This window comes from Papaver somniferum, chromosome 7, assembly GCF_003573695.1.
Source record: "Papaver somniferum cultivar HN1 chromosome 7, ASM357369v1, whole genome shotgun sequence".
Lineage (NCBI taxonomy): Eukaryota > Viridiplantae > Streptophyta > Magnoliopsida > Ranunculales > Papaveraceae > Papaver > Papaver somniferum.
Window position 1 is genome coordinate 269581041 of NC_039364.1, and position 26769 is coordinate 269607809.

Consider the following 26769-nt stretch of genomic DNA (forward strand, 5'->3'; position numbering starts at 1 on the left):
GACATTGTTCACATCGTCAGGACATTCTTGCAGCATCTTGTATCATTGTGGGCCAGTAATATCCTTGCGTTTTTGCTTTTTCGGCTAGTGATCTCATGCCGCTATGATTCCCTGCGTCACCATAATGGATGTCGTTTAGAATTCGATGCCCCTCTTTCCTGGATAATCAACGTAGTAACGGTCCGAGGAAAGATTTCTTGTACAGGATCCCATCCCGAAGATCATATCTTCCTACTTTGGAGAGTATTTTCCTGGTTTTTTTGTGATCCACGGGTAAGGTTCCATCCTTGAGAAACGCATGGATCATCATTCTCCAATCATCTTCGTTGTTGAAATCTTTGTCTTGATTTGCTCTTGACAGGATATCTTCTTCGTCAAAATCGTCACGGATGTCTTCTCCCACCTGATCTTCGATATTTTCTTCCACTGTATCTTGATTTGTAGCAAAGGAAAATTGTGACGCAATCGAAGGCTTGTATACCCTTGTTATTTTGATAGCTTCGATACTCTTTTCCTTCAGCATGGATGATATATATGCTAGGGCATTCGCGTGCCTGAGATCCCTTCTGCATAAGTGTCGGAACTTGATGTTCGGAATTTGTGATGCCAATGTCTGGACCAAGGCCATGTAAGCTGAGAGGGTGTCGTCGTACACATTGTATTCGAGCCCTATTTGCCGTATGACAAGCTGTGAATCACTTGTCAGTCTTACATCAGTTACCCCCATCTCTATTATTAAATGGAGGGTATGTACGACTGCCTCGTATTCGACGATATTGTTAGTATGCTCTTTGAATTCTAACCTGAGTGCTTGTACGATCCTTTCTCCAGTTGGGGTGGTGATGACAATGCCTATTCCTGCCCATTCCTTATTTTTGGAACCATCAACGAAGACTTCCCATTGTCTTTGACTCGCGGGTTCGAGGACATCAACTGGATCCTTGCTTTCCTCGTCGGCTTCTGGTATTCCCCTAATCTCTTCATCGTTGTCCAGGGGGAGGTCTGCTAAGAAATCCGCCAAAACTTGGGATTTTTGGGAATGTTGAATTTCATGAATGATGTTGAATTGGTCCAGGTGGGTGTTCCACTTGGATATTCTACCTACTTTTCCCGCGCTTTTGAGGACTGCTTCCAGTGGTGCTTTGCAAGGGATGCGGATGAAGTGAGTTAGGAAATAGGTTCTCAGCTTTTGAGTAGCCCATACCAATGCCAGGATGAGTTGTTCGATCTTCGTGTAATTCCTTTCCGCAGAATTGAGGGTCTTACTGACATAATAGATAGGTTGTTCTATCTTCGTATTGGTTTTGACCAACACTGCACTAACTGCGTCTTCTGTTGCTGCTATGTATAATGTCAAAACCTCATCAGGATCAGGCTTAGGAATTGGAATTGAAGCCAGGTGTTCCTCGATTCTTTGGAAGGCTTCTTCGCATTCTGCGGTCCATTCAAACTTACTCCCTTTTTTGAGAATATTGAAAAAATGTTTGCATTTGTCCGAGGATCGGGCAATAAATCTGCCCAAGGCTGCTAGGACCCATTGAGTTTTTGCACTTCTTTTAAATTCTTCGGAGATGGCATTTCCACTATGGCATGAATCTTCGCGGGGTCTACCTCAATACCCCTTTTTGTTACCATATATCCGAGGAATTTCCCTGAGGTGACACCGAAAGTGCATTTTTCTGGATTTACTTTCATGTGATGTTTCCTCATTGCTTCGAAAATATCTCTCAGATCCTGGTGGTGATCTTTGCGCAGCCTACTTTTGACGAGCATGTCATCAACGTAGACTTCTAGGGTACTACCAATCCATGGCCTGAAGATAGCATCGACCATTCTTTGATACGTTTCCCCTGCGTTTCGAAGTCCAAAGGGCATTCTAGTGTAGCAATAAAGGCCATGCGGGGTGTAGAATGTTGTGTGTAGTTGATTTTCTTCTGCCAGGGCTACTTGGTTGTAACCAGAATATCCGTCCATAAATGACAGCTCTTCGTATCCTTCCACTGCTTCAACCAGTTGATCTATGCTCGGCAGGGGATAGTTGTCCTTTGGACATGCCTTGTTGAGGTTAGTAAAGTCGATGCATATCCTAACCCCTCCATTTTTCTTAGGAACGACGACCATGTTGGAGATCCATGTAGGGTATTTGACTTCCTTGATGAAGCCTGCTTCTAGTAGTTTCCGAAGTTCTTTTTCTACTGCCTTATGATACTCTGGTGCAACCTTTCTTATTTTCTGCCTGAAAGGTGGCGTGCCTGGTTTGATGCGCAGCTTGTGTTGGATTATTTTCGGATCAATCCCCGGCATGTCTCCTAACTTCCAGGCGAATACATCCGCGCATTCTTTAAGTAATTTGGTTAAGGAATCTTCTCTTTTTTCGTCCATTATGGTCCCTACTTTGATCATATTCGGGTTTTCTTCTGTTCCTATGTTGATTTCTTTTACGGGCTCCACTGGTGTGAACACCGGCTTCGGGTCCCCAAGGACTGGGACGTTTTTTAAATGCTATTTGGTATGTTTCTGTCCTTCGTTGGCTGCTGGAGTACTTTCCTCTGTGTTAAGGACATTATCATCCTTCGTCAAGCCCTTCCTTGTGGTTTCCTTGAGGAACTGGTCTATGGCCTTTTCTTTCGCCGCTTCTTTATTTTTGATCCTTTGGGTTTTTCGCTGCTCTTCCTGTTCGTTGTTGATACGATCCTGAGTGGTCTGGCACTCTTTTGCAGAGACCCGATCTCCCTTGATTTCCATCACTCCCTCGGGTGTAGGGAACCTGAGATATTGGTAGTAAGTTGCTGCCACTCCCTTGAGTTTATGTACCCACTTTCGTCCAATAATGGCGTTATAGGGGGATGGGGCGTCAACCACGCTGAATCGTGTTTCTACTTTCATGGGCCCGGTGTTCACCTGCAATACGATGTCTCCCAATGGATTTGTGCGCGCTCCGTTGATCCCGTAGATGGTGTAATAAGAGGTCATTAGTTGTTCATCATGGAGCTTCATCCGTTTGAAGGCGTCGTAGAATAGAATGTTCACTGAGCTTCCCCCGTCGATGAGTATCTTTTTGAGGTTACATCGGGCCACTGGTAGTGTGAGGACCAAGGGATCGTTATGATCTTCCATATCTTCTTCGATATCTTCAGTATCGAAGATGATAGGTGCGTCCATCCACTCTTCGTGCTCGTCCACCTCTACGCCATCAATCTTATATAATTCGCAGTGGTCTTCGAATTGCTTCTGTAGAGTCTTTCCTATCTGCGCTGTAAGTGAGGGCCCTGCGGCTTCGGAACACGAGATGGTGTTGATTGTGCGGTTTCCCTCTGGAAGTTGGACCTGCTTGGTTCATTTGGATCTGTCCTCAGTGACCTCCTTTCGTATGTATAGTTTGAGTTTGCCAGCATCAATCAGTTTTTGGATCATTATTTTGAGGTTTTTGCATTTCTCGGTCTGGTGTCCATTGAAGCAATGATACTCACAGTAATATTTAGACTTCTCGGTTCTTGGGGGTTGTTTTCCCTTAGACCACGGCGACTCCAAATTTTCCCTTCCTTTGGTCTCTCGCAAGATCCGAGCGTAGATAGCATTGAGCTCCGTGTAAACTTGATCTTCGAATTTTCGATCGTCTTTTCGTCGTTCATCTCTTCGTTCCTTCCTATCTTCTTGAGGTCGTTCCACTGAGCTATTTATTTTGGCCCCGCTGGTTTGTTCTGCGGAATTGGTACGGTGAGACCTCTGCGTTTGTGCCCTCGGGTTCTCACGCTGGATTTCTTCAAGACGAGCGTACTTCTCAATAATTATTCGAAGATATCCTTCTGTCTTAGGTACGCTTCCGTGGATATCAACAAATAGTGGACTCATTCGGTCTAATCCCCACTTGTAGCAGTTGATACTTACTACGGGATCCACACTCCCTATGGATTGGCAGATCTTGTGCCATCTGTTGGTGTATTCCTCCGTGTTTTCCTTGTAACCAATTTCCAGAGAAAAAAGTTTATCCATTCCGGTGTTGACAGCTTTGTTGTACATGTAGGTTCTCAAGAATTTCTCTGCGAGTTGATCGTAGGAGTTGATGGAATCAGGTTGTCAAACCAAGACAAAGCCGATCCCTTCAGACTTGATGGAAAATATCTACAGAGGACGGCGTCGTTTTGACTCCATCGGGCTAAGATACGATTATAATACCGGATATGTGTCGCGGGATCACTGGATCCGTCATAGCATTCAAAAGTTGGGACAGGGCACTTTAACGGAATGGGGGTATTTGCCAGGCGATGAGTTAGGGGCGTGGAGTTAGCTTCTTTCATCACCTCTTCAAGCCTTCCTCCGCCTTGTCTGGCTTTTAACTGCCTGATCTCAGCCATCATCTCATCACGCAGCTCTTCCATTGCGCGGTAATATTCCACGTTCTCATGCTCAGTTGAGCGTTTCTTTCTTCGAACTTCACTGTCATAATAGTCTAAGTCTTCGGCGGCATATTCCGGATCGGATGCACTGCTTCCCCTGGCGGCGTTTGCTAGGATGATTCGTCGGTCTCGATTAGGCTCTGGTGCTTTATAATTTGCTTCGTCCAGTTGTTGGCTAGTCTTCGTGCTTTGGGCAATCCTATCTTTCAAGTCTTGGTTCTCCCTGGCCAGAAGAGCTACGGTATCTGCGTAGACCTGCTGGCTCTTTTTCAATTCTTCGAGCTCTACCATCAGTCGGTGGGACTGGTTTGATCCTTGATTGGGAGTTCTGGCTTGTACCCCTACGGCCATAGTTCCCCCTTCGTCTACTGTGTGTATTAAGGGTGGCCGAGGATCATCTTCAATTGTTGGTATCTCCAAGTTTGGTCCCCTCGGTTGAGCTTCCACCCTCGGTACTAAAACCATTGGTATGGTTTGATTTTGACCGTTGGTTGATGGCATTCCGAAGACTGGTGGATGTGCGGGATGATGTGTCATAGATTCTGCCACCCCTTCTTTTTGTTGATGGATTTGGTTTGAAACCAAAGTCTTGTTAGCTTCTGTAGTCTGGAGGGCTGCAACAGTTGCGTTGTTCTTTGTGGATGCTGCTTTGAGAGTCGCGGCTGCAATGGAGTTAGTGTTCATAGGTGAGGTGATTTCCGCAGCATCCTGCCTCTGAGTAGCTGTTTTAGCTTTGTCTCCTTTCTGCTTGCTTCGGGTCATGACCGGGGTAATTCTCGGTGTATCCTTTGATGAGGCTTTGGTTTTTCTTGCCTCTAGTATCTTTTCCATTTTTAATCTTTTTCTGCATAGGGGAATAAATAAAGAGAACCAAAGATATCCACGAGGATCGGGTTAGTGCCATCTGTATCCGCAAGATTATTGGAATAGAAGGAAATGAGCTGCCCAAGGGCCTTAATAAAAGAGAAACGTAAAGACTCCATCGGTCTAGTTTTTGCAATACAAATCCTCTAATAAACAATCATGGACCTTGTTTTCAGACTACTTTTGAAAAAGAAAACTCTTGAAAAGGCAGATCCGTCGCGAAAACTCATGAATTTGGATTATTAAGTCTTAGTTTTAAAAGAAAAACGCCTCACGTGCAAATCTGTGATAGATAGTCGTGGATTTGTCTGCTTTGAAATGGTGTTTGTGAAAATGAAGACCATGAACCCAGAATAAAAAAGGTTTTGAAAGCACGCTGAACCCAGAATAGGGCACAACCACAATGCGCGTTTAAGGTGAAATCACAGGATAAGATAAATCTTTTACCGGGACAAAGTCCCTGTTTCTAGCGCCAGATTGTGAACACATAAATCACGAAGCCATCCACGTGTTCACAAACAATATTCGCATACATCCTAATTCTAGAATTGTACGTTGTATGCGTAAAGGGGGTGATTATATCGATTCATCGACTCGAAGCCTTCGGGCTTGTCATTGTCTAGTCGAATATTATCATAAATAATGTTCGTATAAAGGAATAAACCAAGAATCAAGTATAAATGTAAAGCATATGAAGTTTAACGCTGAATGTAAGGTGCTGAAATGTAAATAAGACAGATTTACGTGGCTCGGCACTAAGGCCTACATCCACGGGGCTGGTGTTTCACTATGTATTGAATGGTTACAAAGATAGTTGAATGACTTTAGAGTATACATAGGTCTGCGGAAGTAGGGGGATTTCTTACTCTTCCTATTTCTCTCTCTCCTATCTTCTCCTATAATTGCTCTCAATCGGTCGACCCTTTCTCTCTTAGTGGAGAGGGGTATTTATAGGGTTGGAACGTGGGTCCCATTTCTGAGGCGCCGTTGTAATCTTATCTTCTTGTGCGTTGTGCCTATTACGCAGAGGTCTTCGGCATATGCTGCGGCCTGAGCTTGAATACGAAGGATTATCCTCGCCTCTTTCACGAACTGATTGACACGTGTGTATCTCTTTGGTATTTAATGCGGGTAGATGGATGTCTGCTCGTGTCAGACAAGTGTCTCTTTGTCTGGTCACATCTGTGTCAGCCACACTTCCTCTCGGCCGTTGATCTGGGATCTTCCTCGGGATTGGGTGTGATAACACCCAAGGGGTATTATCTGGTGCTCCTCTGAGCCATCATACCTCTCTGATCCTCTGTCCCTGACCGTCAGATCTGCTGACCTTTGGCGTCTTCTGGTGAGATGTTTGCTATCATGTTTTGCATTCCTTCCACGTGTCTCTTTCTGTACACGTGGTGGATGATGAAAGGTGTACATCCAAAAAGCATGGGTGAGTCGGAATTTCAACATCCAGTTCTGTCAATATAAGTTAGTTTGTGATAATATGGTGTTTTAAAGTGGAGGCGGGATTGATTTCAGAAGACATCACCATCTCAGTTTGCGTAGCAGAATTAGATGCAGATGAAATGGAAAAATATTTGCTGAGTTGATTTTGAGGGACTCACAGATATCTTGCGAAAATCCTCTATAAAATTAGGTACACTTTTTCTCTTATCCTAATATTGTTTCTTTGGATTCTGTTAACAGAATCAAAATATTACTTAATTTTTTTGAAAAAATTGAAGTTATATTTAATATTGAGTCGAAGTTTTATCATTTCCATGTGAGTTAGCTATCCGTTTGATTTGTTAATTTCTAAATTATCCCATCCCCAGAATGGGATTAGATAGATTCGTTTAATATTGAGAGCTTAGGTTCCATGTTGGTATTCACGAACAGCGAAACTTATATATTAATTCAGATAGATTTGTTGGTACCATTATTTTAGAAACTAATGTTTATTTACAGTTGGTAACTAATTCTTTTGAGTTCTGACAAGTAAAATTCATTTCCAAGTTACTGGAATTCAGTATTATGACAAATAGGATAATTCATGACCAAAAAATTCTGTTAAGAAGATTAATGAAACTTTTACTTTTTGTATACTGAGTTTTGTTGTATTCATCTTTTTTTTCTATGGTGCAACTTCTTTCGGAAGATATCTTGGCTCAAGGATGTTGTCGTGCTGCTAATGTTGGACTAATAGTGGAAAAGATGCCAGAACTACAAGAATGTATTGATGCGGATTAAATGGCGTCGAATGCTCTCAATTATCACTATGGCTACAACGAGTTACTGATAAGTGTTTTGATCCGTGAATAATGTAAGTGTCCTCTTCTATATGCATCAAATCAATTTAACAATGTATTTTTCTTCTAATTGTTTAACAATATGGAGTTCAGATCATGATAAAATCAACACTTTGTTAATCAAATAGAGTATCATGGTGGAGGACTAAAGAAGTATTATGGTCAGATATTAATCATCTTTTATGGTAAGTTCATAAATTTCCTTCCCTTAATTAGTTTTGATATACATTGGATTAATTACAAGTGCGGTGGTAAGCCAGCTGAATTATCAGCTAATTGCTTTTCCTATCTTACTAACATTCCCAAACCTGAATATAAATTTTCTATCTATGATGTCGAACGTCCCTTGACAGCAGAAAATACCCCCTAATTGTTGTCATCCATTGGTAAATTCAAAACCAATTTTGATTTTACTATTAACTTTGGTTTCACACTTCTGTAACTCAAACTGCACAGGGCTTCCTGTTATTGCCTCGAGGAGAGACTTCACATTAGAGAGAAGCGGTTGAATTACCGGAAAGTAGATTCTTTCAGCACTTTATGTTTCCTTTCTTATAGAGGATGGTATCTCTGACAAAGTATAGTTAGTACTACCGCTTACACGAAAAATGACTATGGCCGGGATTTCGTTATATATATATTTATCTTTAAGTTGTCGTCTACATTTGCATTTATCTTTAGGTTAGGGAACCATGCAAGCAAGGAGATTAATACAACCCAAAAGCGGTATCCATCTTGACCTATTAATCATGATCATCATATCGTACTCATAGTGATGAGAATAATAACTTTGGAATCGATGCAGTTTTTCCACAGTCACACTGGTGGTCCAAATTTGGCTGTTAATGAGCTGAGAGAGTTTTTTTTTTTTTTTTTTTTGTGTTGTTGTAGGGATAGGCCTTATGTCAGGTAAATGTATGCTTCTCAATCATTTCTGGAGTACTATACTGCATTATGGACTAAAAATATGGCATGCTTGATTTTTCATAACAAATTAAAAATTATAATTCATCTAGATATTACTATTTGTATGATTCCCCCACGGTGTTGTGGCACCAAGGGTTCCCAATGCGTCTTTCTTCATTAGATATATCAGGTGAAATTACAAAGTAAAACACATCGGGACAAAAACATTTAAGAATTCTTTGCTCATGTTGTTTTGAAATGCCACTAACCGAATTGGAATAACTAACTTTTTTTTTTCTTTTGATTATTTCAGCGGCGATGGTGGTGGAGGTGGTTATGGTGACAGTGGGGACGTCAACAAAGATGGAGGCTCTGGGTCGGAAAGACATCAACAACAATGGAAACAGTTTGCAGTGTGTACTGAAAGGATCTGTATACACTTTGCTGCCAAGCTCATGTACTAAGAAGCAACCGTGTAAACATTAATTGATATAGAAGGTGAGGAAATTATCCATGTAGTCACAAAATGAATATCAAGTAACTGTTTCTCAGTAGTTGTTTCACTATTTGAACACTTAATGAGAAAGAGGTGGTGAATTATGTAGCATTCCTGATGCCAATACTAAATAGTAACGTACTGTAAACTATGCGAGTTGTCAACTTCAAAATACTTAAGATTGGCAAAAGATTGGGCTTTTTGTCTATCTGATGTGCTAATACTCTGCCATCTCTACATTTTCATCTGGTACAACATGGTGTAGCCGTTACACCTGTGATATCCCTTCTTCCTCTTGCCACCATTGCTCCTTATTAGTGATTAGGGTTTAGTTGCGGAGAGAAAATTATCTCTGATGATTGAGACGAAGTCTATTTTATGTTTAGGTTTGATATTCGTACAAAATATGGTAAATATGGCGTTCCCGAAAGAGTGCGAAAAAACCGGAGGTTTCTATTGATCTATATTTTTTTTGGTGGGGCTAGAAGCTCGAGGAAGAGAGCTTGATTCAACTTTTAACTACAGCAGAGGAAAATCACCTCAAATCATATTATTAATTTCTCAAATCATATTATTAATTTGATTCGGGGTATACCAAAATCCCATATAAAACAGAACATCCTAAGCTTGGGATCCATTTTAGAGCCCATCTGGGAATCCGAGAGGCTAGCTAGTCTCTGAACATCTATAAATACACAACCACACCTTTCATATTACATATAATTACGTTCTTCTTTCTTTCAAGATCAGTACGTCCTCTTTTCTTGTCTTGTCCAAAAAGATGCCAGGAGGAGGAATCGAGCCTGCTAATAAAGTGAGAGACACTTTTCTTAAATTCTTCAGAGAAAAAGATCAAAGGATGAAGCGTGTTTGTGATACTCAAAGATATATTCGTGCAGCAGCAGTATGTATTGCAGCAGCTACATTAATTGAAGCACATAGGATGAGAAGTTTAGATAGATGGACTAAAGCTATGTCTATATTCAAAGAATTTGAAGAGAAGTGTGCGACGCCAATTGGGAAACTTAGACAAGTTGCTGATGCTATGACTGCTGAGATGCATTCTGGTCTTGCAGCTTCTGAAGGTGGTGGTAGTAAGCTTAAGATGCTTAACAGCTATGTTGATAATCTCCCTACTGGTGATGAACGTGGATTATTTTATGCATTGGATCTCGGCGGCACAAACTTCCGTGTGTTGCGTGTACAGTTGGGTGGAAGAGAAGGACGTGTAGTTAAACAAGAATTTACTGAAGTCTCAATTCCTCCTGAATTGATGACGTCTGCCACTTCAAGCCAACTATTTGATTTCATCGCTAAAGAACTCGCAAGATTTATAGCTACAGAAGGAGAAGGTTTCTTCCTCCCTCGTGGTAGTCAGAGGGAACTGGGTTTTACTTTTTCATTCCCTGTAAAGCAGTTATCAATCGCGTCTGGAACTCTTATCAGGTGGACAAAGGGTTTCTCCATCGACGATGCCGTTGATAAAGATGTGGTGGTGGAACTAACTAAAGCCTTGGACAGACAGGGCATAGACATGCGTGTTGCCGCTCTGGTGAATGATACAATTGGTACATTAGCTGGAGGCAAATACTTGAATAATGATGTTGTAGCTGCAGTTATTTTGGGAACTGGAACAAACGCAGCATATGTAGAGCGCGCACACGCCATTCTTAAATCAGGAGAAATGGTAATCAACACGGAGTGGGGTAACTTCCGGTCATCACACCTTCCTGTTACTGAATATGATCAGGCTTTGGACCAGGACAGTCTCAACGCTGGTGAGCAGATTTTTGAGAAGATTATTTCTGGGATGTATTGTACGTAGAGTCCTCTGCAAAATGGCCGAAGAGGCTGGATTCTTTGGTGATATCGTTCCGCCAAAACTTAAGACTCGATTCATTTTAAGGACTCCTGAAATGTCAGCCATTCATCATGACACATCCCTAGATTTGAGAGTGGTTGGAAGCAAATTGAATGACATCTTTGGGATATCTGATACTTCCCTTGAAACAAGAAGAGTTGTAGTAGAGCTCTGCAATATTGTTTCCACACGTGGTGCCCGTCTTTCAGCCGCAGGGATATTGGGCATTTTGAAAAAGATGGGAAAAGACACGGTCAAGGAAGGAGAGAAGCAGAGGACTGTTATAGCCGTGGATGGAGGATTATTTGAGCACTACGCCGAATTCAGATCCTGCTTAGAGAGTACCCTCAGTGAGTTACTCGGAGATGAAGTTGCACACACCGTTGTTATTGAGCATGCAAACGATGGCTCTGGGATTGGAGCTGCTCTTCTTGAAGCTTCTCCTTCTCAATATCCCCAAGTTGAAGAATCCTTATAATAATTGTGTATAATTGCAGAACCTGAAAGTGTCTTGTGATGTCGCACTTCGGTCTGCCTTCTGCCCATTTTCTTCTTTCTTGCAGTAGATTACATATTTATATTAGAAAATTGTCTTGTGATATCGCACTTATTTTGCTACCTGGAATGCCCATATTCATATCACCTGTAGTTTCATTAGTAGGCTTATGAGTTTATCTTAGAAAATTGCTAATTGTGATTTTAGTTGGAAAAAAGATCAATCACCGTCATATGTATCAGTACTCCAAAGAGTTGGAACCAATGTATTATCTGTGCACTCGATTTTTTTATCTTTTGAATTGCATAATTCGAGAGCTCATAACGACGTTGCATATTCTGTCCAAGAACAATTGTGGATCAGGGTCTCTTACTGTTGACATAATATTTTGAGATTTTGAATCTGCAGTTCCCTGGGTTCCTAGGCTTTTTTTGGTTTATTTCCTTCTGGTGTGGTATGGGACTGAACAAGGAGTCTCATTTCAGAAATACACATTTTGAAAACAGACACTCTTTTTGTAGATCTGAGTTGACACCATTCAAATAGATTATGATACTCAGAGTCACTTTGGTGTGCCCATTAGGCGCGCATTGCAGTGGAGACGGAATAGCTATGTAGTGCCCAAGAGGCACGCATTGCAGTGGAGACGAGACAGAGTGTGATGTGGCGGAGACTTGGTCATGTAGTATCGTGCCGTGGTACTCTTGGCAAGCTCAATTCGTGTTTTGATATTTGTATAATTTGAAATTTTATTTCTATTTTTTGAATAACTCATTTCACTAGAAATTTTATTGCTTAAAAAAAAAGTTGTTTACGTGCTGTTTACAGAAATTATGCGAGAATAGTAAGAATAAAATGATCGACAAATAATTTTGGTTAATGATTCTTTCCGGCGGGAAAAGTGTCTTGAATCATTGCTAATAATTAGACACAATAGGCTCATAAGATAAAGCTTAAACTTTCATATCCAGGAACCCAAAATTCCTGTTTCCTTAACTTTAACAAAACTCCTGGCAGCAAAACAACATTCAAGGCGTATATAACAAGATGCCTACTCATGACCCTGCACCATAACAATCTCATAGATTCAAGCATAAAACTTCCCATTCTACGATCCACAAAAAAATCAGCAGCCTTAACTCTTAAAGCTTCTTGTTCAAACACCAGTTATTTGTTAGCGACAACAAGCGAAGTATTAAATACCATGCTATATGAATATCAACAGGTATATGCTCATAACCCTGCACCACATTATTATTACCAGAAAGACTACAGCCATCTAGCGTAACTAAAATCCTAATAGGTAGTCTCTTAAGCACTGAACTATTGAACATAACCCACACTATTTATACACTCCAGAAAGCAAAGGCCATTTTTATAGCACAGTGAAATAAAAATAGACCCAGAATGTAAGACTAGCAAGAGAATAGACAATTCAACAGGTTCGAAGTACACAGCTTAAATCATGGCAACTGAACAATTTCTACGTTAAACTTGTCAAGAGTAACTATTGACGATATAACCTCCATGTTCTATCCCACATTACACCAGAATGAAAAAATTTGGCACTTAACTGCAGGATACCTGAAAAATCAAGAAAGACTAGGAACCCGAGGCACTGCAGATTCAAAATCTCAAGATATTATGTCAACAAATAAGAAACCCTGATCCACAATTGCTCTTGGACAGAGTATGCAACCTGGTTATGAGCTCCTAAATTGTTGTGTAATGTTGTCTGGCCAAAAAGAATTTAGCACATAAAGCATCGAAACAATGCAGATACATTCTGGTGTAAAAAAGTTACACAATCAGAAGCAACACTATGAGTGCGTTTTTGGTTTAAGTTGGAACCTCCTAAGAATTTGGCGCATCGATATGGCCTGCTAAGTACTCCAAAAGATACAGAGAAACCACTGAGATGGCAAAAGAACTACACTTTCAACATTTATAATCCTCTCATGACGGAACAAATCATGGAAGACTCCCTATAAAAACAAAAGAATTCAGAATATATACTCTCAACACTAAACTATGAATAACATTGTCAAGTCTCACGCAAGGTTCATATTTCCTATGAAGTGACAAGTATCTGTGTTTTCAGTTTCTTTAGTTAATTGAAACATCAATATATCAAAGGACAACCACTTAAGTAACTAGATCAGATCCCCTCCCGCCATTGCCAGCCCTATTAACACTCCGTTTCTCCAACATGGGAAATTAATGGCAGCCCAAAGTTGAGACTCCAATTTGTTGGAGTCTCACAAATCAACTAATCCTCTGGCCACCTGGTTAGGAAATATATTGACACAGCGGAATTCATATTCAACTAAATGCATGCACATGAGCCTTCCTCGGAGATAACACTAGGATCAATGATTCAACATTATATCTCGCGATGCCAGTGTATAAAGTACTCATTTAGCATCTAATTCAAATGCAATCAGTCTTTTGTAACAGCAACATTAGATTTCATAACCATGACAAAAACACAAGCTGAAAGCTTCAAGAGTCGTGCAATGTCATTGAATTACAAGTTATCTTCAGTTCCAAGATTATTTCACATGGCACATGCAATGTGTACCATTCCAACTAATTATGCTCCGCAAACATACTTTTAAATGGACTAATGTTAACGAAGTGGGTGGACCACCAACCTCTGTCAATGGATAAACTCCAGAACAATTTGCTCAAACCCACGGTCTACTTGCTCAGTCTCTGAAAAAAGAAAGCAATGAAGGAAAGTAAACACTAAATTCGTCTACATTGATCAAATCATTAATTCAGCAAAGAAAAAAATATTAAAAAGGTAACTAAGAAAAAACAAGATATACTTTTAATCCCAATCAATTGTAGGGGTTTAAAAGGTCAAATGTCCCAACATTAGGTTTCCAGCGTTCTGAAATCTTGAACTGCCCTAATCGAACTCTACAACTAATATATCACAAGCCCTTACCAGCTTAAAGACAGTTTCCAAACTAAAACACCATGGCTTGGTTCACAAGTCCTCAGTCACTGGTAAGCTGTAATTTATCACCCAAATACAGTTAATCTCAAGTTCTCAAGTTCTCAACCATTAAGGGATCATAATGCTCGAGTACAAAATGATTTTTGCTTAAGGCAACTAGATCAGTACGGCTGATTCCTAAACACATAAATTCCTATTGAATCATTTTCAGCATTACACTGATGCCATGAGTATGTCACACAAGCTGTATTCGCACAATGCCTTCTTTCTTTTTTTTGTAAATTCCAGTCACTCCCAACTTACTTTCTTAATCTCCTTTGGCCCACATGGACATCCATATTTCAGTACAGGATTTCTTCATCATGTACATAAAGATCAAACCTCAAATTACCATCATGTGAAACCGTACTGTACTCAACTATAACTACATATATAATATTACTAAAACTAAAAATTATTTCCTGCCATTATATATAAAAACGTGTAAGGCTATAAGGTAACATCAACAGACAGACCTTCAGCAATCATGTAACCAAAAAAGTTCCTATAAATGGAAATTCTGTCCAATCCTTTTTAGCAGGCATAACTTGTAAACTAGAAGTAGAAATCAGACATACATAGATAAATACCAAAACTAGTTGAAGTGAAACAGGTCAAATTTGATCTGAAGTTCGAAAATGACACGATAACAAGTTTTAAGGATTGGGAACATCACAATGGCCAGTTCTTAAACAATATACCCAAACAGCTTATTTTCATGTATTAAACTTCCAATATATATTTTGAATTAAATTATGAGTGCAGTTTTGGTCTAAGTTGAACCTCCTAAAAATTTGGAGCATCAATGTGGCCATTGCTGAACAATGAAGATGCTAGGTACTCCAAAAGATATAAAGAAGTCATTGAGATGGCAAAAGAACTACACTTCGCAAATTTATAATGCTCCCTTGACGGAACAGATCATGGAAGTAAGAATCCCTATAAAAACAAAAGAATTCAGAAGATATAACATTCTCAAGTCTCAGGTTCATATTTCCTATGAAGTGACAAGTATCTATGTCTTCAGTTTCTTCAGTTAATTGAAACATCAATATACCAAAAGAAGAAACTAGCAGCCACCAGGTTAAATTCATGGCAGATAAATTTATTTACAATGTAAAATCGAGACCAAACCTGTTCAAGATCAGAATTCTTTGGATCCAAAAAAATTCTCTCCTCTCTGGACACTGTGCATCATTTTCTTCAACTTCTCTCTCTACTGCAACAACAAACAGGAACTGGCTTCGCAATGCAGACACAAAGACATTGTTAAATCAATACGCCATAATCAAACAATTCAACAATCAGCCACATTCATAGATCCCCAATTAGAGATAACCTAAATCTTCATTTCATAATTTCCAAAAAAAATTAAAAAAAAAAGTTATTATTATTCTACAAAATCAAAATTGAAAATCAATGATTTCATTCCAATACAACAGTAGCACCCAATTCTTTAAGTTTCTCCAAGATCGGATTAGCTTCTTCTTTAGTAAGTCCTTTTTTCAACACAACAGGAGCTTTCTCAACCAAATCTTTAGCTTCTTTCAATCCCAAATCAGTAAAACTTCGCACTTCTTTAATAATCTTAATCTTTGAAGCTGCATCAAACTTTTCAAGTTTCAAATCAAATGCCACTTTCTCAACAGCATCTGCTGCTGCTGCCGCTGTTGATCCACTTCCTCCAGCAGTTCCACCGCCTGATGCATTGAGACCTGAAATTGCTGGACCATATTTATGTAAACCCAATTTGTATCTGAACAAAATCCCATAATCGTGTTTCTCGAACTTTGTTAAGTCGATTAGTTGATCTGCGATTCTTTCTAGCTTTTGTGTTTGAGTTTCTGTTGCTGTTGAAGATGCTGTTGCTGTACTGAGAGATCGATGATGGAGAATTCTGATACGGGAGGAGATGAGATTTGTTATTAGGGTTTTTGATGGAATTTTTGTCATTTTTTTTTCTTTTGGTTCTTAAGAAAATGGAACACTGGGAGTTACTTCGATCTACTTTGGTTTTTTAGGGTTTAAGAAACAATCTTATTACAGGGGCGGCATGTTTTATGAGAGTGGCGACATTCTAATAAGACAAAAAGGATCATTACATGATCATTCAAGGTGTCCCTTATCAAAAAAAAATTGGAAATGACAAATTAACCCTCATTATTGATAACTTAGTTTAGTAATGATAATTAAATTTAGTATTAATGATTAATTTCACTTATATTAACTCAAAATCAAAACAAAATCAGATTTTTAGAGTTAAAAAGAAAAAAGTTTAGAGGAGAAGAAGAAGAAAAACTTTTGTGATATTTGTGAAACCCTAGATTTTGATTCACTCAACCAAAATGAGTGATTCCAGTGACCCGGTATACTTCTAAATTAGTTCCTATTAGCTTTTTCTCGCTCAAAATTATCTAAAGTACGTAACAAAATCAAAACTTTTAAATTTTCAGAAGAACTTACGGTTGCAATTTTGCTCGTGACCAACCGAGCAAAATTGGTTAAATTTAGGGAAGATCCAATTGTAACTGGTTAAATTTGGGGAAGATCCAATTGTAACTGGTTAACTGGTTAAATTTGGGGAAGATCCAATTTTGCTCGTTTCCCATTAGTTATGGTTCGTAAGTTATCGAATACCAACCGTAACTGGTTAAATTTGGGGAAGATCCAATTGTAAAACCAGTTACGGTTGGTAATTAAATTTGGACAACAACCGTAACTAAATTACGGTTGGTAACTAATGAATCGAGACCAACCGTAACTACCCTACGGTTGGTGTGTCAACTTAACTTTTGAAACGTAAATCATTATTTGATAAATTCTTAAGACACAGGATTATTTACGGTTGGTATGGTTGTTTGAGTAACAAACCGTAACTCAATTACGGTTGATAAATATGATGCAAATACAAACCGTAACTGAACATATTTCTCAAAACTAAGAACTTACGGTTGGTATTTGAGTTAAAACCAACCGTAACATCAACCCAATCTACAGTTATGGTTCGTATTTGAGTTATTACCAACCGTAACTCACATGCAACCAGAAATTTCAATTTCAATTTTCATACAAAACCCTAATTTTTGATACAAAATTAACTTAAATCCAATACGATAAACTAAACCCTAACTGGGTTTTTCCAAACATCTTTCGAATCGTCGATTAATCGAAGACGATTAAATTTTCAGTTTTAATGGAGGTTACGGTTGATGGAGGAGAAGAGAAGATGAAGAAGATGATGAAAAAAAACTGATTTGATTTTTTTTGATTCATTAGGTTTAAAAAATTGATTTGATTTTGGTTGATTTAAGGTGAAAAGGGTAATCTAGTCAATTTACATCCCCTTTAGGACATCCCCTAACCAACTAAAGGGACATTACTATCACAATGCCGCCCCTCTAATAAATTATGCCGCCCCTATAATAAGCTTGTTAAGAAAAGTGGTTCATAGAAGTGGAGCCAGATTGGAGACGGGTGAGTTATGTCTATTCACTGGTTGAACTGATAAGGGCTTCACAGCATGCTTTCCTCGATACGTAAAAAAGCCAGAAGCTAGTCTGGGAATACCCTTTAAAAGCAAAAAGTTTACTTTTTGTGAAAAAAATTTCGTTTCTGGTTTCTTGAATTGGTTTATGCTTTTGGAGAAGTACTTTTATAGCAAGTTTGAATACCAGAAGCAGAAGTGTTTCTTGTGCTCCAGAAGTAGAAGTCAGGAGCAGAAGTCGGAAGCAAAACTATTTTGCTTCATAAACAATTAACTTTTCGATTTTTAGAAGTATTTTTGAAATTTGATACCCAAACTGACTTCTGCCTTTTCGATTTTTAGAAATCAAAAAGTAATTTTTCATGTGTTATCCAAACAGTATGTTTGGGTGTTTGGGTATCAAGAATAGAAGTGTTTTTGTTATACTTTCGCTTCTTCAGAAGTCGGAAATAAATAGTATTAATAGAATGACATTTTTATGTTTAAAAGTCATTCTAAAATTTTGTTCCAAAACTAACTTCAAGATTTTTCACTTTATTAAATCGCAAAAGTTACTTCCTGAAATGTATCCAGACACATTAATTAAGCTAAAGGGTTTTGGGCACTTTTATAGATCTAATGGAGAATGGAACATTGGGGAGCACAGAGGGCCCTTGAATGCTTTTATAAACACCCGGGCGATCTCCTTTATGGAGGGGCACAGCCAACAAGATAATGTAGTTAATATATTCTTTCTACTAATCTTAAAATTTATTTTTATTTTCTTGAGAAATTTATCGAAGGAGTAGGTAAATAACTTTGCTTGGACCCTTGACATTATTGTTCAAAGACCTGAACCCAGTAAAATCCATAAAATGTATATGAATCAAAGTTGCACATGGCTGGCGCATTCTAAACCTTCATTTACACAAAGTTGATAATTTTAACCGATTATTTGTTTACAAATCTACAATGACTGATTCATAAGTTGAAAAATTCAAATGGTTAAAATATTTCAACTATAGGTTATTTTTTATAAGATGATCTACAAAACCATGTTATCCTCGCAGCGGTCCAGTCGTAGGATCCTCTGACAACGTGTGTTAAACTGCATATAAAATCTAGTATGAGACTGTAAATTAGGCACCCAAGCTTTGCTTCTAGTCGCTGTTGAGCGGGTGAAACTGCTCTTGAACTGAAACTTTTAGTCAGAATCTGGATCTGAAGGTAACAGGTTGTAAGCATCCTTCGGTACATCGTCAGCGATGGAAGTGGGTTTATCCTTGTTTGATACTGCTCTTCTGCGAGTCCTCTTTTCGCGACTGGGCTTCTCCTGAAAAAATGTAACCACGGAAAGATTAAGAATATAGTCATAATGTCACATGAATTTAAGAAGAAATACAAGATTGTCATGATCAACGTAGAGTTAGTGCAGAGCCAGAGGCTTTAAATGAACTGGACGAATACCAAAACTTGAGAAGTTTCAGTTCTGTGATGGGAAAAAAAAAATCAAGGCCAAGGAAACATTTGCTTTCCTTCAAATGATGTGTATCTTGCACAAAAAAATTCTCCTACTACGTGATAATTGTTTTCCTATCAATGCCTAACATGGATGCATTCATAGGATATTTGGTCGCAGAAATACATGGGTTCATTTTATGTCCAAACTTCATTTCATATGCAACTAAATAAACACCAAATTTAAGATACCTCCATAGTAGGCTGACTTGACTGGTTAGGCTCAGTTGATTGGCTAGTCCCGTTTGACTGATTTGCTTGACCTGATTGACTCCTACGCAGATAAATGGAACCAAAAGAGAGAACTGCTGCTAAAAGCAAGATTGGACCCAACCTTGGATCTCCCGTATGGTCATGTATATTGGTTATAATTCCTTGAACTCTCTGCTTCAGTCCTTGGCCTGTAGACAAAACTGTTTGACTGCCTCTCGACCAGATTGCATCCGACTCCTCGGGAGTAAGATCTGGAGTCGTTGTCCTCTGTATGAAGATCCAGAATTAATGGCCGGAGCAGATTTGATAAACTTGGTGTCAAAGTCTTAGAAACCTTATAATGAGATTCTGAATGGAGTTCACTTACGAAGAAAGGGAGGTCTGTTGAGTCGCCATCCTTGATAATTTTAGAGACCCACTGAATTATCTGGGAGAAAATTTATCCCAAACACCAAAGTCATACGCAGCCACAAGCTGAAATATAAATATTTGATGAAATGCACCCATTATGTATTAAATCAAAATCCCTACCTCTTGAGTCTCCATTGTCCCATCATACTTAGCCACAAGCTGTGATGCAAGATCCTCGTTATCCTCCTCAAATGTATCCCAAATGGTTTTAGGTTGTCTCTTGGCAACCTTAGGTTCATCCTGCTTAGTAGAATTTCTTTTGTACCGTACGATGATTATTTGGGGTACATCTGTCATATCTCTTCTTGGTCCACAAGTTTCAAAACTGGTCTCCGTATGGACGTAGAAGAAACAGTATTTCTGGATTCAAACCAGTATTAGCACATACACAGAACTGTAGATGACTGGAAAATATTTTTTAATTTCAAAACAACATGCTTATTTCAGCAATTAAAAATACCAACATTAGTTCCAATATTCTATTTATAGTTAACTTCCAAATTAAATTCGGCCACAATGAAGACCTTCCAATCCTGGTGCTTAAATAACTCAACTGCTGAGCTTCTCCATCAAGCCAAGTAAATGTCAACCGCTTCTCTTTTAAGGCAGCAGCTGCTTGAGGAGCTAAAGTGCTATTTTCGTCATCAGCACCTGAATCACCCTTATTTGATAATGTATCTTGTACCCTGACCATGGTCTACGAAATTGTATTCCAAGTGGTTATCAATAATTAATATTTTCTAATAGTAAGTCGAAAGTCCAGTGACTACCAATCCAAAGTGGTTTTAGAAACATAATTACAAAACACCGCTTCATTATCCAACAAGGTAATGGAAAAGAGAACTTACTTCTCGCATTTTGTTAAGTTCCACACTGGGCCTTCCTGCAAGAATCACGCAGTACCATGTCGTTGCCTCATATCCTGCACGAGAGTAGCCTCGTGCATCACATCCCAAGTCCATGGATGTTATGCTCCTTAGTTGGGGAAGAACTAACCAAAAGAAGACAAAAGGAGACAGAAAGAACAGCATACGTAAGTTAGTTTCTTAACACTGGAAGTCTTCATTGTTGAGAAACCTGATAGCAATCTTTTGATGATTATACCATTCTACAAGGCGTTATTGATGCAACCCTCCAAACTAATCAATAAGTGACATTTAGAAGGTCCTTAGAACATGTGTAACAAACGTCGAGCACGGCAAAAGTCAGGTAAAAGTTACCACGGTGCTGACTGGTAAAATCTAAAGACACAGAGAAATCAATATTTGTTGAATTACCTTGTTGTTTATTTTGCTCCATGATTTCTGAAAATGATGTACTGCTCATGGCTCCTGCGGAGATGAACAAGAGAATTTACTGTGTCATTTAAAAACACAGACACAGAACTTGAAAACGAAAAGTCAGCACATCCAGAAACGGAGTAACATACCATGAAATACAACAGGCTTTACACCCGGATCCTTCAAGAACACAAAAGCTGGGGCAGACTCCACCTCAAAACTGTTATCCAGCATAAATTAGAAGAGAAATCTAAGAGATTTTAAAAGATAACATTTTTAACAAGGGCAAGATTGGAAGCATTATCAAAAGTGGAAGGAAGAAGGAATATTTTGGAATAAAGTCCTGCAAAGTTGTCACCATTAATTTGTATTAACTAACATAGACGTATTGAATGTATATCAAGAGCACACTTCAGTCATGAAAATGTAACATACTTGTTCCACCAAATGGAAGATTCCTCCTCCCTCCATAGAATAGAAGCAAACGAGGCATGTGCCCAATAATCTCTTGCAGCTTGACGCACGAATGGAGCAGCGCGCTCCCCAGTTTTTGAGAAGTAAAGAACTTTTACCTGTAGTCCATACATACATTTGAACATTTAGTATCAGGATACTGAATGAACTGAACTGAATACTGTATATATTAACCAATTAAGTGATAGCCGTCTTCCGCAAAGAGAACATTGTTAGGATGTAAGATAAAACTTGAGCTATCAAAAGGAACACATTGGCTGAATATATTCATCCTACTGAATATATTCATCCTATACTTGTTCACCATATCCACTTTTCCCCAGAGTTAACACGATTAATTTTCTGGAGCAATAGTATATAGAAAAAGAAAATCTGCAGCAAGCTATAGCTATGGTAACAAACTTTTACCTTGTGATGTCCACTTTTTGCAATAAAATTCTGACCCTGAAATTGAAATATTAACTCCATATCATTAACATTATTTGGGATAACGAAATGAGTAGTTCACTCGAGATGTAATAACAAAAAATATTTAAGTTTGAAGACTCTGTTAGGTTGGTTAATGTGCTATCCTAATTATAAGTGGTGTGCAACTATCATGAAAAGAGTGTCTTAACAGATCATCTCTTGCTTAAAAGAATAGAAAACAAATTCTTGAAAACTAGGACATGAAACTTCGAAGGAACCATGAATTTACCAGAGTCTCCTTTGAATAGTAATTTATGCGAGGTAACCCAAGTATTCTTGTCGCAAACCAATCAGTAACTGCATCCAATGAGAGATCCCCTTGATACCTACAACCAAGAAAGATACTGTAAGAGGTAACGTTGTCTTTCCTGCAGGGAAATCGTTATTATAGAAGTAATCTGTCATACATGCAGTAAAGTGACATTCCTTGTAACTGAAATATTAGCAGGAAAGGTTCCAGAGGCCACAATAGGCAACGAAACATCGTAAACAAGTATAATCCGCTTAATCCAGTCATTCGGGGACTCACCTCACTAGACAATCTGAATTTCTACAACCAGGGGGGAATGCAACAAGAGAAGGGAGACCTGTAAGCATTATCACATAATAAGAAGTTGCTGACTAGAATCTGAATAAAAGTGGTGCTTAAGAAAATGAATTGGCATGCGCACAGAGTGAACCTTAATCAGCCACCGCCAAAAAACACAATTAGTAACATACAACTGTCACTAATCATTTTGCATACAAAAGCAGAGCCACTGGCTTCTATTATGACTCAAACGTTATTTACAAGCAAGCAGTGTAGTTAAATTGATAAAGAACTCCTACCGTTTCTGAAGAAGGGTTGTCCTGCGGATGTCCGCTCGGCAAGGTAAGTAGCAAGCTCACTTTCGCCAAGTTCTACCATACCAGTATTAGCAATCCCGTCCAATAAATTAGCTGGAAAAGACATCCATTTACATGCATTATTACTGGCAGGCAGGACTACAGAATAGATTGAAAATCAAATGGAATTTAATGAAACATGCATAATCTTCTATAAGAACTCAAAAATAGATACAGCAACGGTATAGAGACAATGCATTAGACCGAAACTGAGATTACGAGCACCTAATCTGATGCCTATGAAGAGTTATTCAAATAAGCAATCAATCGTCTACAAAAAAAAGGTGAAAATGAACAGAATATAGAACTTTGGCAAAATTTATTTCCAATGGAGTAATAAGCACATAGTACATGAGAAACATACTGATTCTTTTCCAGTTATACAAAAACTTGTCAGAGCGGCTGCTCCCCGATGAGTAAACCTGAACTAGCAACCCCTTTGAGCTCCCAATTGCATATTTGAAGTCTTCAGTAGTAAGTACATTGAAACCATGGACTGCAAGGTTAAATAATAACAAGAATAAAGATAAATTAGTCCTGACTAGTTGCACTTTCCATATAATAATGTCAAATTTATCAACCGAAGGAAATCACCTAAGATAGACAAGTTTACCCACCAGAGGAAGAAGCATTTAGTAGAGGTAGCACAACTTTCGAGAATGTTTCCTCGGCATATTTTGCTTTCACCTCTTCCAAAGTATGCTAAAGTTATTCATAGAAACAACGTGAGGTCAAACATTCAAAAATAAAGTAAGACTAAGGCCAATGATGTAAACTAAAACAAAAACTTAATCTCTTTCATGTGATATATAAGAACTTACAAGATGCTCATCAACGCCAAATGCATCATAGTCTCTCTTCCACAATGTATCCGTCAGCAGCTCATAGGCATAACGTATCTGCAAAGGATCCAACATCACGAGACAGCAAAAGAGTAAAGCTACAGAGTAAAATACCCAACACTGCTTAAAAATGTAATTTTCTAATAGAAATTGCGTGGAATATAAAAAACATAAAGTTCAAACACTGCATTCAACAAAACTCGACCAAGTTAACCTAATTGCCAGACATCCTACAAATTGTTGCTAAAATAACATTCAAGTTCAAAATTGCACTTATCAGTGTAACCTAATTTGCAATGTAATCTTCCAAAAATGTTGAATTAAGAATCCTACTAACCTTAATGAAATCCTTTACCGCGGGCTCTTCCTCTCCTGAGCTCCTGAAATGTTTCAATTATCCAAACTCAGAAAGCAAAATCAACCAATCTACATATCCAAAAGCATTAATAATCTTAAACTACAATTTAATTCAGTAAAATCAAGTGAAACGAATCACTACCATCTCGAAGAAAACTTCTCATAAGCCTCGGTAACTTCTTCAATTGAGCTGTAATGTTTGATTCCAAGAACTAACAAAACACATAAAAACAAAAATAATCGAATCAGACTTGTTTTACAGTAACAATCTGAACTGCAACTACTATGATTTCGATTGATGAAAATCTCAAATAAAAACTTACCATCATAATGTGAAGTAGGAAAAGAAGAAGGGATGATAAAAAGTTGAAATAAAATAGCTAGAGAAAGTAGAATCAGTGGAAATAAGTATGCTTTGGGAAGAGAAATCGATGAAGAAAAAGGAACCATGGCTGAACCCTGATAAACACAAAACAAAACCCTAGACCAGGGAGAAAGAGAGGGAGGGAATTTTAGTGATCTATGAGTTTGATTTAGATTGATTTGTATTTATAGTTTTTGGGTATTTGCCGTAATAATTGGTGGAGTGGGGAAACATGTGCCCGGAATAATCCTGCGTGGGTTGGTGCAAGGCTATGGAATTAGTGTTTTTGCACCCATTCCAACGAGAGAATGGCCAAAGAGTGTTTTTTCACTGTGGAACAGTGAAGAAAACGGACTAAAAGGCTCAACATCAGCCGTTTAAGAGAAAAATTCATTTGGGTAGCTCCGGAAGCCGCTTTTTTCCCAAACAGCTGAACATCTGCCTCCTAGTATCGAGTCTCTCGACCGTTGGACGCTCTTTTATTGGGCGTTCTTGTTTATACCCCAGAAAATACTAGCGGTACCCCTTTTGTTAGTTTTGTTAGTTATAATCTGATTAACATGAAAATCATGAAATTGTTTCAAAATTTTGATACTGATACCCCATTCAAAAATTTGTTGTATAACCATATATAACGTGTAAAAGAATAATCGTATTTCCAAATATATAACATAATTTTAATTGTGCGATTAATGGAAAGAGTAAACTACTATGGAACAACACGGAAAATTCCTAGGTAAAGAATCGTTAGAAGGTTTGGGGATTGAATCATATGATGATAAACTCAATGTATATAATAACCTACAATTAGGGAACTACTAATCATTTTTGAAGGTTTTGCTGAGAACTAATTTGGTATAGGATTTGATTTCAGCTGTTTAACAATGATTTGATTTGAGCAGTTTTGGAATCATTTCTATGAGTGATGAAAGTGATTTGATAAATAAATAAACGTAGAATCATGTTTTCAAGCTCAGCAAATGGAGTGACTATGCACAAACGGTGATTTAGGATGTTAGTTCAAATGTACTTATGTACAAACAATAGGTTGAAACTTGAAATGGCTTCTTCAGTTAAGACTGAAGCTCTTGGTACGGATCATCTCTTTGTACTGTTCTGTTTTAAAGATCTGGAGTACAAAACCAGAAAGATTACTTTAAAATCTTAACTACAATCAATTTCAACAAAAATCTTCAAGGCGTTTTAACAAACAGAGAAGGTGCATGGTACAAAATTGTAAGTGTTTCAAATAAGGAGTTCTATTTCTCTTGATCCATCATCACTAATACATAAACAAGATAATGGGTTTGTGTTTCAATGCAGAAACAGATGGGGAGGAAGAACAAGAACTCTATATTTTCATCTATTTGTTGCGACAATGAAGAGATACTATTGTTTCTATTTCTGATTTGTTGGTTGGGGGTATGAAATTTTATGAATATGATGGGGTAGATAGATAAATGTTAGGGTGTGTAGATAAAGGGGTATCGCTAGTAATTCTAGGGGTATATAGAAGAACGCCCCTTTTATTTGAATGAGTCTGTGAAGTAGTTTGGAAGAAAGTGGACCTTTCCAATATTAATTGTAACACCTAACTCGATTGAATTTGATTTAACTCCTTAATTTTGAATAACTCTTATTTCATAGCCCTTGTTCTTAGCAAAGTTTCTCTACAACCTAGCTATGAGCAACCAATATGGTAGTAAAATTTGCGAGATTGCAGTTGACTAGCCCATGGCTTACCAGAATTACAGATATGTAGTTCTTGTATGCCATGACGTAACGAATATTGGGTTTCTACCTATAATTTCAATACTTGTTTTTCCTTTTTTCTGTTACACTCTTCTCATGCTCTAAATTGGCCTTTTATTTGACATTAACGAATCTATTTCCCGAACCGTTCAATCTCAACGGATATTTTTATGAAAAATCCATCCATTGCGATTTTTCCCTGTGACAAAAAAAAAATCAATTTTCTCAAATAAAATTTACCTTAGTCAGTCGAGTTTTTGTTGATTTTTTTTTTTGCTTCCTCAAATTCGAGTTATCGCTCATTTTAGTTCCGTATGATCAAGAATTTTGCTACTGATTAAGATATTGAGCTCACAAAAGCTTACATCTACATAGTTTTTAAAGGAGTTGTTGGTTCTGGCAAAGCAGTGAAAGTTTTTCGTTA

The 26769-nt window shown here is 38.2% G+C and overlaps 2 protein-coding genes, 1 long non-coding RNA gene and 1 pseudogene across 5 annotated transcripts; 2 read left to right on the forward strand and 2 right to left on the reverse strand.

Annotated features, from left to right (window-relative positions):
• The first annotated feature begins 6765 nt into the window (after nt 1–6765).
• Nucleotides 6766–9137, forward strand: LOC113293802. The gene is made up of 4 exons (XR_003332581.1): nt 6766–6903; nt 7405–7569; nt 7684–7740; nt 8775–9137. It is a non-coding gene; the product is annotated as an uncharacterized LOC113293802 (long non-coding RNA).
• A 721-nt stretch (nt 9138–9858) lies between these two features.
• LOC113296598 lies at nt 9859–11296 on the forward strand (annotated as a pseudogene).
• A 4343-nt stretch (nt 11297–15639) lies between these two features.
• On the reverse strand, nt 15640–16348 carry LOC113293803 (50S ribosomal protein L7/L12-like). The gene has a single exon (XM_026542303.1). It carries the CDS (start codon nt 16269–16271, stop codon nt 15744–15746), a length of 528 nt encoding a protein of 175 aa, XP_026398088.1. The 5' UTR covers nt 16272–16348; the 3' UTR covers nt 15640–15743.
• Nucleotides 16349–18663: 2315 nt separating this feature from the next.
• LOC113300411 lies at nt 18664–24906 on the reverse strand. 3 transcript variants are annotated; one of them, XM_026549635.1, is made up of 19 exons: nt 24553–24906; nt 24372–24441; nt 24210–24252; nt 23852–23929; nt 23648–23732; nt 23395–23526; nt 22974–23084; nt 22675–22732; nt 22375–22471; nt 22086–22121; nt 21639–21775; nt 21353–21423; nt 21201–21254; nt 20772–20914; nt 20477–20620; nt 20044–20283; nt 19880–19939; nt 19492–19779; nt 18664–19114 (listed from the first exon to the last, which is right to left on the reverse strand). In XM_026549635.1, the coding sequence occupies exons 1-19, from the start codon at nt 24677–24679 to the stop codon at nt 18986–18988; spliced, it is 2103 nt and encodes a 700-aa protein (XP_026405420.1). In that variant the 5' UTR covers nt 24680–24906; the 3' UTR covers nt 18664–18985. The 3 variants fall into 3 exon arrangements, with proteins under 3 accessions (XP_026405420.1, XP_026405421.1, XP_026405422.1); XM_026549636.1 differs by lacking the exon at nt 20477–20620; XM_026549637.1 differs by lacking the exons at nt 18664–19114; nt 19492–19779; nt 19880–19939 and having other exon boundaries at nt 20089–20283; nt 20448–20620.
• Nucleotides 24907–26769: the final 1863 nt, after the last annotated feature.

Coding starts and splice junctions, on each gene's coding strand:
- LOC113300411 (XM_026549635.1), bottom strand. CDS start 24,679: ATGGTTCCTTTTTCTTCATCGATTTCTCTTCCCAAAGCATACTTATTT. Junction 24,442..24,552: donor TCCTACTTCACATTATGATG/GTAAGTTTTTAT, acceptor GTGTTTTGTTAG/TTCTTGGAATCAAACATTAC. Junction 22,122..22,374: donor ACTATTCAAAGGAGACTCTG/GTAAATTCATGG, acceptor TTTCAATTTCAG/GGTCAGAATTTTATTGCAAA.
- LOC113293803 (XM_026542303.1), bottom strand. CDS start 16,271: ATGACAAAAATTCCATCAAAAACCCTAATAACAAATCTCATCTCCTCC.